Source organism: Gallus gallus, chromosome 4 (assembly GCF_016699485.2).
Source record: "Gallus gallus isolate bGalGal1 chromosome 4, bGalGal1.mat.broiler.GRCg7b, whole genome shotgun sequence".
Taxonomy (NCBI): domain Eukaryota; kingdom Metazoa; phylum Chordata; class Aves; order Galliformes; family Phasianidae; genus Gallus; species Gallus gallus.
Window position 1 is genome coordinate 6,885,075 of NC_052535.1, and position 20,121 is coordinate 6,905,195.

The following is a 20,121-nucleotide window of genomic DNA, read 5'->3' on the forward strand; positions in this document are numbered from 1 at the left end:
TGATCTAAATTATGTCCTATCTCACATTTATTATACCCATGAATATATACACATGAATTATTATTCTTAGTCCAGTTTTTCCAAAAGCAGTCTTGGTGGCATTGTCTAAAAGTAACGTGAACTCTTTAAAGCTACAAATATCTTTTAGACATTGATAGTAGTATTTATACTGTGAAACACCTAACATTTCCTGAAAACAAGCTGAACTTCCCTCAGAATGTTTTGCTGCAAGTTACTAAAAGCAGTGTAGGAAAAAAAAAAAAAACAACTCAAAAAGACTCTGACTGACTTCTCTCTTGCAACATGACATGAACTTTATCTTGTAATGATGTGTTGCCAAAGAAACTCACAAAACTGCCCAATGCTTCATTGACTGAATTTCATAGTGATGACTGTCAGAAATCAGAGTGAATGACATTTTTGCAAAGGTTAAATGCCATCAAAAGAAACAAAAACATGCATGTTGACACCTGTGAACTTTGCAAACAAGAAAGTGATTACACTATCAATGCTAGCTGAGGACAACAGGTCTCATTTTCTACTAAGACACGTTTTTTGGATTATTGGAATGGACTGGGATCCATTGCAGGCTGTCTGCTGGCAGTATAGAGGTGTGTGCTGATCTACTAAATACATGTTCTCCAAAATCCTTCCTTTTTTTAATTTGTAAATATCCTGATAAATTGAATGCTTAAATAAGAAACATAATGAAAATACTGGAACTTTTGGTAGCTTATGGCAAAAAAATAAAGGAAGTGAACCAGCCTGATGGAAATAAGCATATAAAAGTAGAGTAATGAGGAGAAATTATTTACAAATTAACAAATATCAGTGTTATAATCTAGCATATAAAATATTAATTCTTTAAGAATGGGAAAAATTATTGTATAATGTAATTTCTGTTCACATATATGTAGTAAATTTTAGTAATATTATAAACAACTTCTAAAAAAACATATAGTAATAGTGGAATAAACAGCCTAAAATTACATTAAATGGAAATGAAAATTTATGAGTAAACTACTTCTATTCACTTTAGAAACTTCTTTTTGCATTGATTATCTATCATTTGATTGCCTTCACTGTTTCTATCAAGAGTGAGTATGTATGCCTCTAGCACCAAAAGTCATAGCTCCTAAAAATACTCAGTTTTTTGAGTCCTTCATTTTAAAATCATTTTTGTGTTAGATTTCAGAAATCAACCCACACATCTTTAGCTATCTGAAAATGAAGTGCTCATATAATTTCCTCCTAGAATAAATGGAGAAAAGAGATACAGAGGGTGACTCATTTCAGCTTTTTCTAGATATATGAGACAGCTATAGTGGATGATTTTCTAGGTATGTCACTCTTCCTTCACCTCAAACCTAAATCCTTCATAAACATATTTCTGTTACCTTTAAAGCCATTCAGAAGGAAAAGTTCTATCACTTGGAAGAAATCACAATGAAATTCTGATGTATTTCTTCACCACCAAGCATTATGTAATACTAAGTGAATGATACAGCTCCAAGCTCTGCCCATTCTATTCTTATTCTCCCTTTCTTAAGCCTGTGCCTCAGCTCACTGAAATCCAATACCTAGGCATGATACAGCCTATTTTCTAAACCAGTATGTCAGTCAATCTGTTCTTATTTGCAAAAGGAAATTAAGTAACTCAAAGACAGTAAAAAGAAGTAGAGAACATTACCTCATAGCTTATCAGTATTTTTCCCAGAGAAAGATTCAGAGCATTCACTTGTATCAGGCTAAGGGCTACACTATGTTCATTGCTTTGGTGAAGTCTTACTGAGATCTGAACACGACCTATTCCCTTTGCAAAAACACTGCTGTGTGAAGGTTTTCCCATCTTTATAATTTTGCAAACTAGAACTCATATAAGAAAACTCCACTCATCTTCAGAAACACCATTAGCACTGAAATTCAGTTTTATTTTGTTATCTCTGTTGCGCATTTATTTTTATTGTTGTCCATCTGTTTTAAGATACTTTCTCAAAAAACTGTCACAGTATGTCCTATTCCTTCACCTTTCCTTCTATGTTCTTCTCACTTACAGCCTGTGTACTGCTTCCCTGTATGGTTCTGCACTTTGCATTTGCCACTTTAATATTGGTTGATCCAGCTGTAAACATTTAAGCTGGATCAACTGGTGTCTTCCTTTTGAAAACCAAATTACTATCAAGCTTCTCTGACCTTTTTTGTTTGTTTGTTTTCTCTCAATCTCCAGCCACAATATGGCCAAGGCAAAAACAATTACAAAAAAGAAAATCCATACAAAGCCTAAAACTACATACAAATCATGGAATGGAAACAGAACAAGACAATCTTCCACAATCCCTGAGGAAGATTACAATACGTTTACTTACAAATTCCCACCACGCAGTACTTTTTTTGACCAGAGTGGAACACAGTGTTCCAGCTTCCCACCCCCAGTCTTGAATATCACCCTTAAGAAAGTATCAGATGTGTTGTACTGTTAGATAAAAGCAGAAATAAACAAAAACCAATTAAACACTAATCAATAAGCTAATAACCCTTGTCTTCTATCTCCAAATAAAATAAGGATGGTCTTGAACTATTATATGAAATATGACAACTTTTGGTGCATTACATCCAATCTGAATTCTTCTCCCATGGAACTTAATACTACGGAGGTGTATAAATTAAAAATGACTACTTAGATCCTTTTTCCTCTGGAAACAATTCACAGAATAAATATTTATATTGAAACTAGACCAAATATTACAGCATTCCTTTGGAATAAAGGCTTGTAAAGATTTACCCAGAAGATTCTGGCATCTGTTGGTAAATTCAGATTTATTAACAGAATATTCTGTATTTGAATATAGAAGAACATCTTCTAATTTTGATTTATTGGATGAGATGAGAACTAACTGAATTGAAGGCTCACATTTCAGCACACATAATACTAAACTAAATACTTTCATTAAATAAAGATTTACATTCTTGATTTGCAGGCTTTAAATCTGTCTGATGGAAAATAAAGAATAAATGACATTTTTTATCAGGATTTTATCTTGACAAAGTCTTTTTTGCAGATATATTTGATATTCATTATGTTCTTGTAACAGTCTCTGCATCTCAAATGTTATCAAACCCTGGCAGAATCTTTTCATCTTTATAAGACAAAAGCAGACTTTGTGTTCTCAACCCTATTTTGTTCTGATTATCAAGAGGAAGGGTTTGATTGACACAAAAAGAGAAAAAAACAGTTCTGATTAAATCTGAGAGTTTTTATTTGGGCCAGCTTCACAAGGAGAAAAGGTTATCTATCTGTTATGACACATGACAGATTTTTTTCTGGCCATTATTTTTTATATAGATGATAAGACTATTATTTTCAGCAATAAGTAAAGGCAGACTTCAAGTAAGCTTTGCATTTGTAGCTTTAGTGAATACTTTCAATTCATAAAGCGCCCAGACTGTGTCTCTGACTTCATTTTCAAAGGGCTTACCACAAGATAAACAGTTGACATATTTGGACTAGTTTGGTTTTTTGCAATTTGGTAATTTGAAATTTTTTACTTAAGTAACTAAACTTTGGCTGTGACACTAATCCCTTTACATATATACTTTCAGATATCTATACTACACTGTTGTCTATCGGCTTCTTTTCTATGTCATTAATGGGGGAAAACAATACATTAAACATTTATTTATAACAGAGAGTAAATACCTTATAAATACTCAGCTAGAAACTGAGACAATATTGAGGCAGGCTCAATATCATTATTCGACTGATAATAAATAAACCTAAATAAACCTGGCTGTCCACTGCAGAAAAATTCCTCTGAGGATCTCAGATGCTATGAAGTGCTGTGTAGATTTCTACATTTCCATCCATGCTATGATCATCCTTTCATCTAGTATAGAACAAATTGCACAGTAACCACAATGAACTAACTAGCCAAGGAAATGTAAGGAGAATTTAAAACCAGATTTGGATTTATTCTTTATCTTCCTTTTCCCTTGATAGCTCCTCAACAGATTTAGATGCTCAGAATAAACTTGCCCTGCACTCAACTATTGTCTTTCCTTCTTTTTACGAAATAAAATTTGAGTGATCTTTAAATGAAGAATTTAACAAAATACATCCTGCAAGTATTAGCAGAAAAATTATTTTAAGGTTTTTGAGGAAAATATTTTACATTTTAGAGCTTCAATGTAAAGAAATAATTGAAAAATAACATTAATATGAAACAATCGTTTTTGCTCTAATTTTTATAAGTGACAAAACAGATGTCTGAAAAACATGGTAATTCAACAATAGAGGCATAAAAAAGGATCTATAGTCCCCCCCCCCCAAAAAAAGGCAACAACGATGTGAATTATATCCAAAAATTATATACAAAAAAAAATATATACCAAATGTTTGCTTTAGTCAACTTTGTACTTTTTCCTTTCCTAATATGCCTAAAATAATTTTAAAATCTAATATTTTTCCCTTTTTAATATAAATATGCTTATCCCTGTGGCTTTTTATGACGGAGTGCAGCACATTAACTTTCTTTGCAGTATTCTCTAATTTGTCGTTGAGAATGAACAAATTCTTAGAATATTTGATATGTAAAAACAGATCGTGTGTGTTGCTATTGCTTGTGGTGCATTTCACACAAGCAGTGAATGCTCTCTGAAAATAAACCTTCAAAAGAGCTTTTTTTTAGTGGTAAAATTTTACATACTCCAATCTATCTCAAGAAGAATGATGTTCTTCATGACTAAGATTACTACAGTTCACTCTGTGAAATTCCACAGTTATCATACCCTCATGTGAATTTAATAAAGCTTAGCCTTAGCTGCTCTTGAACAGCAGCCAAGCATTTGATTTGTTCTATTTCATTTTATTCTTCTATATGCATCTTGTTACCATCTGGAATCATAAAAACAAACAGTTCAAGCAGCTAATGTGTTAAAAGGGGGCAATGACATAATGAAATATTTCCTTCCAATTCCCTCCAACATTCATTTTTTTCTTTCATATCCATTTCAGAACTCACACTGTCATTTACTAATTCCAGAAGGACTTTCTGTAAGCGGATTTTCAGGACAGATGTTGGAACCCTTACACAACTGAGCACGTGCTGTCTTATCCATGTTTAGTGTTTCAAAGCCAAAATACTGTAACTAATAAATCACTCTTGGTAGCTGATTGAGCGTATGGAATTGCACCATTGTATGTCTCATGTACAGAACATAATGATAGAATATCTTCCCCTCCAATTAAGTTTTCTTCTTCCAATTGCTTTTCAAATTGAATGCACTACTCTGTCTATCTGCTTTGACATTCAACTTTCATGACAAGTTTCTGAAAAGGTTTGATCCACTTTTTTTGTGAGCAAAGAAATGATGGTATGTCAATTTACCAGTGTCTATACTAGTAGAACTAGATGGAATTCAAATGAAAACTTTCAATATTTTTATAAATTAAAGACAAACATAAAAGTTGGTGAGTAACACAAGCAAACAAAATAACAATGTTTCCTTGGACTGTACTCTGAAAATGCATATGAATATATGCGTTCCAAATATAAGAAAATTGAATTCATTTGGCATTTATCCATAAAACCAGATGAGATTCTAAGTTCTACTAAAACATCTGCATGTACTTGAAGGTCCAGAAACACTAAAATTTTGAATTGACATAGAAATATAATTATTTTAGAGAATTCTGGAAGAGACTTAGGGCCGTGGCAGTTATTCTTAGTTTTGTATTTTTGTCCTTTTACCTGAAGCATATATGTAGCTGAAAAATATATGAAATTTGAATCCCAGAAGAGAAAATATCCTTTTGGATGTGAGAAAATGGAATCTTGGCAAATGGGAATACAAATAAAACAATCCTGTTAGTGAAAGAACTTAAACATATCAAATATATATTTTTGTAAAATGGGATGGTATGTTATTTTCAGATAATTTTATGCTATCCTAAGTTCCAAGATGAGGTAAAACTCTTTCAGAGTCACAGAGTGTTTGAGTCTTTGCTATTAAATACTGCCTTCTGGAGGAAGTAGAATCCCAGTAATAGGATGAACAGGAAAAAGTACTTTCTTGAAAATAATGGCAAGGAGCCAAATTCTCACGAATAGAATTTACAGCATTAATATAAAATTTGTGTGTGTGCATATTAATAGATTCTATATTAGCACTAATAGGGCATGACAAAATGTGTCATCATAATATGAAGAGTGGCAGCATAATACAACATACACTACACCAGAACGACATGAAGATGAAAAAGATGGAAGACAAGTTTGGTGAAGCACGATTAGACAGCTGAAGATTGCTTAATATCTAAAAGTGAAGAGAATAGTAGAGTTAGATGGTGAGTAAGGAACCAACTTATTTTACATCTTCCTGACATGAAGTTGTTCGGTTTTCTCATTCAGAATGAAGCAGCTTTTGAGAGTAGAAGGAATGAAGAAAGAAAGGTCACCTGAACATGTGAGGGCCTCATTAGAACTGAAGTGAAATTTTAACATTATCCCAGTAAGACATTTTCAACCATGAAACCAGGGAGAGCAAGATTCTTGTTTCACAACAGAAGCAGTCAAAGTACAGTTGAGCATGTACAGTTTCTGGGATACAATGCACATCTTTGTCAAAGAAAAAAAAGAGACACAATTCAAAGAAAATGAATGATTGTGATCGGCTTTAATGAATTCTCCTGTTCAAAACAGACTTTGATGGATTGTCTCTAAGGGCCCTGAAAAAGTTTCACTGGTACTCAAGTACTTCCTATCTATCTCTAAAATAGCTGCATGCTCTTTCAATAGAACTTAAATACAGCAAGAGAAATTCCAATTAAGATAAGGAAACACTTTTCACCATGAGAAGTAGTCAAATAGGAACTAGTGTTTCAGAAAGGTTCAGGAATCTCCACCCTTACAATTAGTCAGGGGTAGACTGAAAGGTCCAGAGCAAATCAGTCAATATTTGCCCAGTTTTGAGCAAGAAATATCTTAGAATACTTTCTGACAGAGAAATTAGATATGCAAAATTAGCAGAAAAATACCCTACTTTTGTGTGTCTGCATATAAGCTTCTATAGCTCTATAATGTGTAAAATAGCAGTTAATAGGGTAAATATTTTGTGTGAGGAATAAAGCTCACAGAAATGATTTATCTTACTTCAGTGTGTCTTACGGGACATATCTCTGAAAAGTATTAGATATTTGTATTTGGAAGATTTGCTTAATGCATTGTGAGGGAGGAAAGTAGAGTTTTCCAGTAGGATTTCTCATAAAACCATTGTTCCCACTCAATTCTAAAAATATCATAGATCTAGCTGACTCTGCATGAACTGCAAGACAGTAAATACAGCAATGCCGATTACTGCTGATAATAACAGTCTCAGACATACCTTCACAAGCAGCAGCAACTCTCAGCTGCAGCTCTTTCTGAGTTTTGAGTTTAGCATGAGTTGGGAGAGAGGTTTCTCCTATAAACTGTAGTGGTTCAGGATTCTAACTTTGAAATCAATTGCAATCAAAATCTCAGCAGGCTGTAGAAGTCACTGCTTCCTTTCTGCTAAGCTTGAGAACATAACCCGATATTTTTCTCTTCTCTTCAAGATTTGTTTACAAATATACTTATTCTAGATTGAAAAACATTTTCACAGCTTCAGTTTGATGCACTGATATATTGTATCTGTTGAAACCCCAAAAGAGATGTTTTTGAAACAGAAGATAGAAAATGCTTACAACTTTTACGGTATATGTTACGATATGTATATGTATACCTATACATTCATATAACTGGTTAAGAATATGTTTTTACTTTTAAAAAATGCATTTCAAGAAATGAAATGCAACAAAGACAGAAGACAGTTGCAAGAATCAATACTATTATTACAGTCTATTACTTTCTTTCATATATTTGCTTTACATATTAACTATAACTCAGGTAAGTTTAAAAATGGAAGAAAGGTAAGTCATACAACAACTTTTTTTGTAATATCATTAACAATTAGATAGTTTTGTCCAGTGAAATATCAGTGAAATCTGTACTAGACACTATTCAAGTCTAAGTTGCATCACTTTTTCACTTTCAGTTTGAAATACATTAATTTTCCAAGGGTGGGAAAGAACATTTCTAAAAATCAATAAAAATTGCTCATGTAATACAATTAAGATATCTTACTTTCAAATCACGTAGTAAGCTTGACACAAATCAAATGTTAAAATCATGCATGAACACAAATCTATGTGTTTGCACACATTACAAGTTAGAAGGCAACATTCCACTGCTATTATCTACAATTCCACATTAATCCAATTAAGAAAGTATGTCCCTATGTGTCAGAATGTGGCACAAAGATCTCAGATGTGGAACATCAGATACTGATAGAGCTATCTTATCACAATTAAAAAAAAAAAAACACAAACAAACACTAATACTTTTTTTTCTCAACCCTTTCTATCCTCATAATACCTAGGTCCTGAATGTGATCATGACCTTTTCCATATGCACCTTATTTTGGCAGACAGATGATCTCAAAAGATATACAGCATTAAATAGCTGAGACAAGGGTATTTCTCAGTTAACTGAGGTGCAAGAATCAATACTATTATTATAGTCTATTAGTTTCTTTCAAATGCTTTCTATAATGTTTTCCTGTTCCTTAGGAATTAAGATTCTATGAATTACCTTATCAAAAATGATATGAAAATATAAAAAACAATTGTGTTTACTCTTCACAAGAATAAAACCACTATACCACATGCTTGTAAGTCAAAGCATCTTCTTAACTTCAATTCAAATACTCTATTACAATTTGATCAAAGAAACAGAAATTTTAGTATACATACAATGACATAAAAGTCTTGAGAATTAACAATGTATTCAGATTTATTCATACTTTCTAAAAAACTACTTCTTAAGTTTAACTTTTGCCAGAAAATAGTTAACTGTTATTTTGGATTTAATTTTAATTAAAGTGTTATTTAATACAAATTAACAGTTAGAATTTGTGATACTTGCTACTTGGTGAGAATAAAAAATTTTCTTTCTCTGAATTGCTTTTCCCCATAAATTATGTCCAAGAAGTAGAAACATTCAGGAAAATGCATCTTCTAGTCACTCAAGTACTTTAAAAGTTCAAAGTGTGAAGTATACCTGTTTGTTGCTCATTTGCTTATCTGAAATATATGTGCACTCTAACATCATCTGTCCTTGTCTTGCAGGGAGGAGGTTGGAGAGAAAGAAGGGAGGAAGCAAGGATGGATCAACCCATCAGTCATTTAGATAAAGATCTAGGAAAAGTATGCTTGTTGAGTGTTTCAGAGTGAAGTTGTCTACATGCCTGAAACTTATTCGTGATTTACGCATCCAGATAAAAGGGGAGTTTTTGAACTGCCAGACACTAAAAAGGAAGAAACATTTTTGAAGAAAGATGCTAAATTCAAGTTTCATGTCGAACTCTGGTGATCATATCATTAACAAAGACAGACAACATCACAGCCTAGTACATAAGCAGAGGAAAGTTCATCCATTTGACAACCATGAACATCTCATAGCAGAACAAAGATGAAAAACATAAAAAGAACTGGAATTCAGTTGATAACTCTTCGGTGCTCTTCAGTAATGGGAAATCAAACCTCAAATCTTTGATAATCATCATTTAGCTTTTATTGGAAATAAGTCGACTGAGCTTTAATGAACAACTTCAATTTAAAAATAAATAAATAATAAATACAAATGAATAAAGGCTGTTTAAAAGATTGCTGAAGCCAGAAATACTCCTGAAAAATTCATGGTAACACAATTATTTAATATCCATCTATATTAATTTAAATAACTGAATTTGATTTACATATATCTCTGTATGAAATCTGCAGGGGCAGATTTTTACATTGGAGAAAATATAGAAGCATCATTTTCATGATATTTTCAGTGGCAAGATTTAAGAGAGTCTATACAACAGAAAAATATATTAATTCAGAATAGCAAGAGAGATTTTCCACAATACATTCCAGTACCCTCAGTACTGGAATGAGTAAAAGTGAAAGAGAACAGAAACTCAAAACTGTATTTATCATATTGTATCATAACCTGCAAGTTATCAAGAGTCACTTTCTAATACAGTTAGAACACAGTACGCTCTCAAAGGGAAGACCAACTTCAAAATAATGTGTAAAGTGAAATCCTAGTGCTTGACTATCTTTCATAGCAAGATATATTGTGTACTGGGACAGGCATATAGCTACAGTTTTTTCTATGTAATATATTGCCCGTAAAATGTGCTAACTGAACATGAAATATATGTGTATTCATTCACCCTCATGCTCTCTTTACATACACATGCACAGAAAATACATACATACACAGACACATATATGTAAAGACATACTATATATCTCTCTCTATAAACACTATATAAACACTCACACATATATGTAAACATTCTTAGAGGATGTGCAGCTCTTGGAAAGTCCTGCTTAGACCACATGTAGTTGAAGAAAATGCAGACAAAATGTATGTACTGGTAAGGAATATGCTTGCTAGTAATCACTGTGTGGTAAATTTAGTTTAATAATTATAGACTCTAACCACTGTAAAAAAAACATTGGCATATATATAGAATTGACAGTGTGCATGCACTGCCAAAAGAGAGATCAAAGGTGTGTTTAAAAACAGTGCTTCTCCAAACGATATATAAATATAAACTTTAAAAAAATTTATTTTAGAAATAGATGATTAAGACATAAAAGAAACAGTGCTTGATAATTCAATATGAAATCAAAAATATATACTCAAAGTCTTCATAAAAAGATTTTACAAATAATACTTAAAATCAGGCTATGCCATAAATATTTGCACTATGATAAAACAGGAAATTACTAGAAATGTGTAACAACAACAACAACAAAAAAAAACCAAACTGCTTTTCAGTTTACGTTTAAAAAATAATTCTGTTTACATCACAAACTTTCACTTTTAAAGTACCCTACTGCCTTTTAACAGTATTCAGTGAGATTCAGAAGGATATAGAGATATCCTCCAAAGTTCAACGTATTTTTTGATATGATAGGCAGCTTTCATACAAACTGCAGATTGTGTGCCATAGCTTTTCTCCAATGAGACTCGCTTGACATTAGGGTGTTTGAGATCAAGTGGCACTGAGCTTTGGTAGACACATATTCATATGAAATCCAGGCATTGACAACATGACACAGGATGCAGAATGGAAAACATGAGAGCCATCTTTGGCTACTGGCATTGCAGGGCTAAAAGCTGTGAAGCAACTAATGTACACTGTAAAACTCTCAACAAATGAAAAACTATTCTCTATGCTAAGGCAGACGCTACACTGTAAATAACCAAAAACAAACTCTAGGACTTCTACAGGCACAGATCTTTCTGCACTGGTGACAAGGGTAGTGATGTGCACCAAACAAAAGGATAAATCTCTAAATAAGTTTACTGAGATGATAGTGAGTTGTAATAATTAAAGTCTAAATCACAAGAAAGTGACATAGAAACTGTGACTGATATTTCCAAGAAAAATATAATGAATTTTCAATTTCAAAAGCTGCATTTTGAAAACTCAGTAATTCTTGCTCTTCATTTACCCTGACTTCCACGCAGTCAGAAAAATCATTTATTTAGGTGAAAGCACAAGAAAGAAATTATATTCTACACTGAAACAGGCCTGGCTTTGATTAAGGATTCTAATATTCATTAGAAAATCTAAATATGGAATATTTTGACTGACCTCCACTTATCCTTTACCTTTTTTAAAAGTGTAGAAATTAATATTCAGCACATACACACATTTGGTAAGTACACATCAGGCTTTCACGAGACTTTCATGAATGCACTTAATCATCAGAAGGAAATAAGCAATCTGACAAGTCTTATACCAGCCTATGAAAGAACCACTCTTTAAAAAGTGATATTTATGAAAAAAGAAAATCGATATATGAAAAAAGAAAATGGAAACAGAGAAATATATGAAACCAAACTACTTAAGAGGTTGTTGAATTTTCCAGTAGTGCATTTGAAGGGTTATCGTATTTGGCTGAGCTAGTTCATGAGAGAACCAGAAGAGAGATTACCAATTTAGACCAATAATGCAACCAGTTGATGAGCCTCTATTTCATATGTGTGTCTTTTCTAAGATTAAAAATCAGACTAGATTCTTGTAGAATAGAATGATATGACCAATGAAATACCAGGAAAATGACAGATCTTCAGCTTGGCTAAAAGAAAAAGAAACAGGAGTCTCCTGAGAAATATTTTTCCCACAAACAGTCAACATTCATCTCAAGAAACTGCAAGCACAAGTTATCAAAGGTTCTTTTCATACTCATTGTAAAAAGTAGGCACTTGTAGAGGGCATGCAGCCCTCTAGCATGTAGATGAACCAAGTCCAGTACCTCAGCTCAGTATTCCTCAATTAAAAAAAAAAAAAAAATCTCAATATAAGCATTCCTATTATTTGGTGCTTCTTCTCCAAACAAAACATGAATTTTACTTGTACAAGCTTTCTCATCAAGGATATCAAACCTAACTGCTGCAAGAACCAAAATTCAGATTCAATAAAAAAAGAAAACATAGTAAATATGTCTGTGAAATCCTACTATCTTCCTAATGAACAACTCTACTAGGCCAAAGGTTAATTACTCTTAACAAATATCCTTGCATGCTTCCCATTGCCCAACTATGAGGCACCTAAGCAAACAACTGTAATCGCAATAGGCAGTATCCATCTTTAGTTACACTAAACAATTCTTCTTGAATAAACTTTTTACTATGTCTGGAATGGAGTATAAAACCAAAACAACTGGCTAAGTTGTGGCATTGAATCAATAAATATCATTACTGTATGTCTAACCACTGAATGTGTTGTTTAATTTCAATCATAAATGCTGCAAGGGTATGGTAATTAGAAACAGCAAAACTGTCTTACAGATACATAAACATCTTTCCAAGAAAATCATCTCATTATAGGAAGGAAATTTTTCCTGTAACAGTCATAGCTATAATTATGCAATACAATATGCTAAATTACAATACGTACTTAATTATTAATAGAATTTATTTTACAGATCAAATAGCCAAATACACATTTTTGAAAGAGCCAGATAGCAATGTGGATACTATAGGCAACAGTCATGGTAGACATTCTGCAGTCTAAGAACTGAGGCAACGTGAATATTAAGTACAAGCCTATAAATATCTTTACATCAAACATACAGGAAGGTGTAAGAATGTCATGTTGTAGTCTAATTGATCAATCATTAATAACTTTTTTTTTAAAAGAAAGTTATATATACTGTATATATCCCAGTTAGAAGTGTTATTCATTTTATTCTAGCAAACTAATATTACATGTCTTCAGATAAGAACAGGGTTCTTTATACTCCTTTACTTCCTAAGAGAATTTCTATTGCACGTGAAATGCTAATATTATAGATGATACATATTAAGCGTTATTCCCCAAAATATGCAGGAACTTGCAACCAGGCTGCAAACCAAGCAATGATACTCAAACTTTATTTGTTGAGTTATATTAAATAAAAAATGTTATGTAAACAAATTTAAATTAAAATAAGAAAGGTAATAATAATAATAATAATTTGGGGAGAAACAAAAAACAGAAGGCCATATTTTCCCCCATGTGCTGGGTAACAGTGCAAAAAATTCTAGGTTCCAACAAATATTTATCATTTCCTATTTTATCAAAGTGAAAAGCAAGACACTGGATCTGTGATGTTTGTTTTTTTTTAGAAAAAAAAAGTTTTTAAAAAAAAGTATTTCAGAATATTAGGTGTATAGCACCTGTTATGTGTTATCTAGATTTCAGCAAGCAAAATGCAAATTAGATTCTATTTTAGGAAGTGAATATTTTTGAGTTATTTAAAATGCGATCATTTGTTACAAAATTTTGTGGGTAAGAAAGTATTCATTGTTCACAACTACTATTGTGCCTATAAAATGAGAAAGCAGTGATTTGATCAATTCCATTTATGATCCATAGCAGCAATATTATCTTTAAAAATATTATGGAATAGATATAAATAACACTTGATTCTTAATACGTGTAACAATGCTATATGTGACAACAATTTGTTTTTCTTTTTAATGCAGGGAGTATAAAGAACTTTACATTCTCCTTTCAATGTATGAATAAAATTTATTGCTCCCTTTTATTATACTTATATAATCAAAACTTCTACTTGTTTCAACTAAAATAAATAAGGAAAAAAACCTGGGACAAGAAGTTGGTTACAAGCAAAATTAGAAAACAATAGATTTACCATAATCGCCAACTGCGATGAATGATGGGTCACATTACTTTGTTCTTAGCAAAACTACATTATAGAACACTATAGCACAATGTACTAAAATTTTGTTGTCTTTTTCTTTTAAAAAATTCTTGCCCTTGATACCTTTCAGTAGGGCAGCTTGAACAGTTCATCGTCACTTCCAAACCCCTCTGGAGATCAGACGATAAATTTCTTCGGCAATCAGAGAGAGGACAAAGGGCTTTCTCGTGCTATTTCCTTGTTTTCATGTTTGCTGGCTTAACATCATTGTGTACACGTACGACTTCAGTATATAACATCAGATGCGATGACGTTCAGAGCTGGCAAACAGAGAAACAGCATGAGAAAAGCCCTTTCCTACATAATTTTCCGCATATATTGTAAAGTTTGCTTCCAACTTTCAACCATGTCAACCACTATATAGTTTGAGAAGTACCCAACTATTGCACTTCTATGTAACCAACCACCTTTGCTGAGTGTGAGTGTTTGCAGGGCTCTATATATACAGAAAGATCTGCACACATCTACATACACACAACAGAAGTGTTAAAACGGGAGACACAGAAATGGCTTCTACGTATGTTATTGTAGATTTTTTAATATTTTTGTATTTATCAGCTCAAAACTCCAAGTGCTGTATCAAGCACACAGCTATCAGAAAACTACCATACTACCCAAAATACATTCTACAGGGTTTTATTAGACTTCATTCAAGAGCATAGTTCCTAAGAGCATAAAATATTTTGAAGAGTAATTTTGCTACTTTAAGTTGTATTTGTTATCAATAGAGTTAGAGTCTTGAAAATTCACTGAAATAAAGCCATTCAGATCAATTATTTCAAGGACAAAAACCCACTATCAATAGCAGTCACCAAGACACTAGCCACTCACTGGTCAGGAAATTACTATCAACTGAAGATCATTGAGTGTAATATCTTCTGTGAGAAAATAGGAAAAGAAATAAGTGTGAAAATTAAACTAAAGATAGATCAGATTTCATTGTTGGCAATAGTTGGTAGCCATAGGTTTCTATTAAAAAAAAAGAAGAAAAAGGAATTGAGGAGAAAAGAGTAAACATTTCAGCTCCACCATGAAAGCATGAAGGTGAAACATGCTTAATGTTTAGGGAAAATCGTACGTATTTATACTATTTTTTACTGGGAGGAAAAAAAAAACAACAACAACCAAACAAACCTTTGCTTTCTGCAAAATATTTTTTACTGTTCAAGAAATATTTAGATGCTGTACTGAGGGACATGCTTTAGTGAGGAAATATTGGTTGTAGGTGGACAGTTGGACTGGATTATTTTGGAGATCTTTTCCAACCTTGCTGATTCGGTGTTTTTATGATTCTACTTAGAAATCACATTCAAAATTGTTCCTTTTTTTTTCCCCCTAAAAGACAAGTTAATTTATTGCTTGTTTTCTCTTCACTTGTGCTTGGTATTTGTTCTCTACTATGAAGTGCAGAGTATTAATTCCAGGCTTGCTTCCCCATCGTTTTTTTCAGTAAAAAACATATCTATAAAATAAAAATTGACTTTTCTTTCTACAAAGAATTCCACAGAGGAAAAACATTTCCTCGACTGGTTTTGCATTAGTACTACTGCATATCTAATTAACTGCTCACTAACATAAGAGTCTGCAAATTTCACTTATCCTTCAGTAACATCTTTTTCTCCAGATATGAATTTCAGTTCTTACTGAAATGTACATATGCAGAATCATACCAGAATTGCTATCAAAGTTACCAGCTAGAAAATTAAGGGAAAATAACAAGAATAGTCAGAGTTGTAGCAATCACTTCTGAGATAGCTTTTGGGAAGGGTTATACCAACAGATACTTATCTGACATTTAGAAGAAAATGTTCCTTCAGTGTAATTTACTCTGTATTTGTCAACGCAAAACACAGCATTACCTATACACCCTTTCACATATAAGAAGCATCAGCATTGCTCATTGATGACTACAGGATACTAGATTAAACTCACTACTCTCACTTATTACCCAAAACAATAAATTGTGCATCTAAAGATTTACATATCACATGAGTTTTCAGAGCTTTTTGTTTCAGGAAAGTGCAGTATTCTTTTAATCTGCATTCTAAGCACACTGCTCCCATACTGAGTGGAAAACAATAATGGCATTTCACCACATATCAAATCGAAAACAGAAAACCATTTGTATCCTAACTGTAAGCCTGTGTAAGCAGTTGATAGTGAGAAAGTAGGCCCCAAAAACGCAATGTACCATAAATGAGGTCTACTTTTTAATACAAATTTAATGTCTATCTCTAATAGTTTTCCAACAAACAAGTTCAGCAGAGATCACAGTGTTATTTGAAATCTCCATACACACAGGTACATTCACATATGATAGAATTCTTGCAAATAAATCAATTAATGAAGCTTTACAGTTGTAAATATGAGAAAAATCAATCTTCATACCTGTTCATTCCCACCTTTTTTTTTTTTTTTTTTTTTTTTTTTTAAGATGGCATAGTGTACTAGCAGTGGAAATTTTAACATATGGATGGGAGTCCACTGCAAAGCAGGCATAACCACCACCAAGTACAGAAACAGAGCATGATTACATATTTGTCATTCAAACAATATGTTCACATATATATTCAGACACTTCAGAGAATAACAATATATTCCAGCTGTACCAGCTGAAAAAGTGAACTGAAACTAAACCAAGTCCTGCCATCGCTGCTTTCATTCAGTCATACTTTCTCACTACTAAAAGGCCAGATGAAACTTAAAATGATAATAAAAAAGTTGATGGAACCCTTCCTCAGTCAACAGCTGTTTATTTTAGGATATTTATACTGTTCCTATAGTGTGCAGTAAAGTTTTTTCAAAGGAACAAATGTCACAAATAGCATTAACTGAAAGAAAGGGACAAGGAGGAGGAGGATATGTGAAGTTTTAATCAACTTTTGCAGCAGCAGTTTCTCAGAACCCAGCTGCCAGAGGTAACATTGTATACTATAATTATGAATGTTTTGATTAGATAGGTTGGTGCCTAGACAGGCATTTGAATTTTCTGAATGTTGTTTGAAACACCTGAGCAAAGATTTCAGACTTTAAAATTTGTGTTATATATTATATGAATAATGGATTAAAAAAAAAAAAACAACAAAAACATCCTTTTCAACTTTCCAATGAAAGAGAAAAAAAAAAGATTTTTGAAAGTATATATTTCATACAGCCCTCCCTCATTAAGGTAAATGTCAAAAGCAATTGAGTTTTTACAAAGCTTGTGGACAGACAAGCTGTAAACGTGTTCTTCTCCAAAGAAATACATTCTTCTAAGAGGACCATAGCCACCAAAGCAAAGAAGGACCTGGAAAGTTAGCTTGATTCTATATATCTTACTTAAAAAAAAAAAAAAGGACAAACAAACAAACAAAAAAAAAAAAAACCCATGTTATGAACAAGAAGCCCCTTCACAGTTTATCAAATGATAAAACTTCCTACATCTACAGCATCCCAAAGGCAAGCATGCTATTCTGAAGGTACCAATTCACTCTCACTAGTATTAATTCCTCACGTGTGACTTCAAAATAATATCTCTTTTCATTACCCTTTCTCACACAAAAGAATCAGAGAAGATTATTCTCTCTTCTTCCTTTCATTATATCAGCACCACACATTTCCCTCTTCAGCTTCCTGCAGTCAACAATCCAATTGCTCAGTTGCTTCTGATTCCTTTCCCATAAAACTGTGAGCTTTGCTATTGCAGTATTTATTTGCCCACATAGCCCACATAGACATACTTTGGGCTTTTTAGTAGAAAATCCTTTTCATTCTCTTTGGCAATTTTTTTGAGTACAACTGTTATAATGTCTTGGTCATTTTATACATCACTTCAACAAATTTAACAGGAGAAATAGTTATTTATTTAAAGACCTTTGATATCATTCTGATTTAAAGCTTCAAGAAATCCCATAACTTTTTATCTTTAAATCAGTAGTTCAAACGTCTGAGTAGAAACCTAGTCTTGCATAGACAGAACTAAGAGCTATTGAGATGTGAGGCCTGCTAATATCAATAACCAACTGAAAATGAAAATAAATAAATTCACAGAAAGCATAATCTTTAGTCTTCTCCTTCAGAGAGATTTTGGCTTGTAATAGGGAAGTATGACAGTAACAACATTAATTATTACAGTAAAATAATGTTTCTCACACTACATGTCTTTCTTATTTTCATTTCTCAACTAGCACATCTGCCTTTCTAACTGAAATTATCACGCTTCTCCTTGCTGTCCTGCATTTTCTGAAAATACAGACAGTGCACAACATGAAGGTATCATTAACCACAAAGATCCCAATTGTCTTCAAGCTTGGAGGAACAGAGGGCAATGTAACGTCGGAAAGACTGGAGTAGAAGTTTCTTTTGTTTCATCTCTTTACTAGCTAACAGAAACAACTCTAAGGCAGTCTGTCCTGAGTCTGTAGCCTCACAGAACATAAAACTACACAGATTATAACGTACAAAAAACAGGTTAGGAGTAAGATTCATTTAAAAAAAAAATACTGAGATTAAAGAAATATAGGTTGTTTTGCTTGTCATAAAATAGAATGCTGTCATTATGATCAAATTTCAACACAAAGGATTAAACTCAACTGGCCTTTCTTGCCCAATTTATGTAAAATAATGCATTAATATTTTATTACTTATGTAAATAAAATACAATTAGGACATGTGTAAAGGCAAATGTTGTTTTCCAACTAGAAAGGGCTACTGTTAGAGAGTAGTTGTAATTTCTCCAACAAAGCGGCCACTTTTGTATGAAAAAATTAACCTTCTGATTATATGCTGAGCACCATACTAATATAATTTCTGGTACAGTTATATCAGGTAATGAGTATTTAAAAACAAAACAAACAAACAAAAAATCAGTTCTATTCTTCTCTCAATGACAGGAAACCCCTGTCAATGACTTTTAAGGTATAGATAAAAGAAAACATTATTTCCCAAGAGACTTCTGTAGAAGATAATTGCTTTCCATTCTACTTTAAATGCCCCTTCTGATGGAAGAACTAAGTTCGTAAAAATCTAGAATGTCATGAGCTTACCTTCTTTTTTAGTGGAATTAGTGCATTACAAAGTGCTTTTGAGCAGACAGTGGAAGAAACTTTTTGGCTCAGAGGAAGTATACTGGAGTCCCTGTACTCAATTGAAAAATCACTTAGATCAGGCCTACCGAGATGCTGAAAACAGCACCACCCACCTCACCATTAGGAAAAACGTAACAGATGAACAAGCTAGCAAGAAACTTTTGTAATGTGCAATTTAAATTAACACATTTAAATAGCTTTGATACAAAGTATTCAAATCTGAATAAGTACACATTTTCTACTGCTGTCACGTAAGAAATTCTATTATTTTTTCCTCAACTTAACTGTTAGTGGAACTCAAAACTCCATTTTGTAATACATAGCTGTATGGGTTACCACAGAAATTTGTGATGTTAAGGGGGAAAAAAATTAACAAACAAGCCATCATGCAATTTTTATGTACATTTTGTTATCAATGTAGCTGTCACAAAAGAAAGCTCACAGAAAATTTAAAACTACAACTGAACAAAAAGTCTAACACACTTAGTCTTGCTGAGGATTTGTTCCCAAAAAATTATATTAAAATATAATATCAATGATATAATAAGCTCTTGTAAAATATTTTATTATTGATTCTTTGAGCAATTAAAATTTCATGAGAAAACTGTTTTCAGTGAAAACATTGTGATATTCTTAAATAAAAGTAAACAGACAAATAGAAAAAAATATTATTTATGAAACTTTCCAAAATATATATAGAAA

At 32.4% G+C, this 20,121-nt stretch overlaps 1 protein-coding gene across 3 annotated transcripts in view; it reads right to left on the reverse strand.

The window, feature by feature from the left end:
- The window catches only part of PCDH11X (protocadherin 11 X-linked), a 454,279-nt gene that overhangs the window by 366,449 nt on the left and 67,709 nt on the right, over positions 1-20,121 (reverse strand). The window contains exons 5-6 of one of the 3 annotated variants that reach the window (XM_040700491.2): positions 19,378-19,468; positions 9,625-14,610 (exon numbers count right to left, since the gene is read on the reverse strand). The exons of 1 other annotated variant lie outside the window; for it this stretch is intronic. In XM_040700491.2, coding sequence (XP_040556425.1) covers positions 19,403-19,468 — 66 coding nt within the window. In that variant the 3' untranslated portion in view covers positions 9,625-14,610; positions 19,378-19,402. Of the gene's footprint in view, positions 1-9,624; positions 14,611-19,377; positions 19,469-20,121 lie in introns of those variants that run through there. One more of the 3 variants, XM_040700492.2, reaches the window with a different exon arrangement.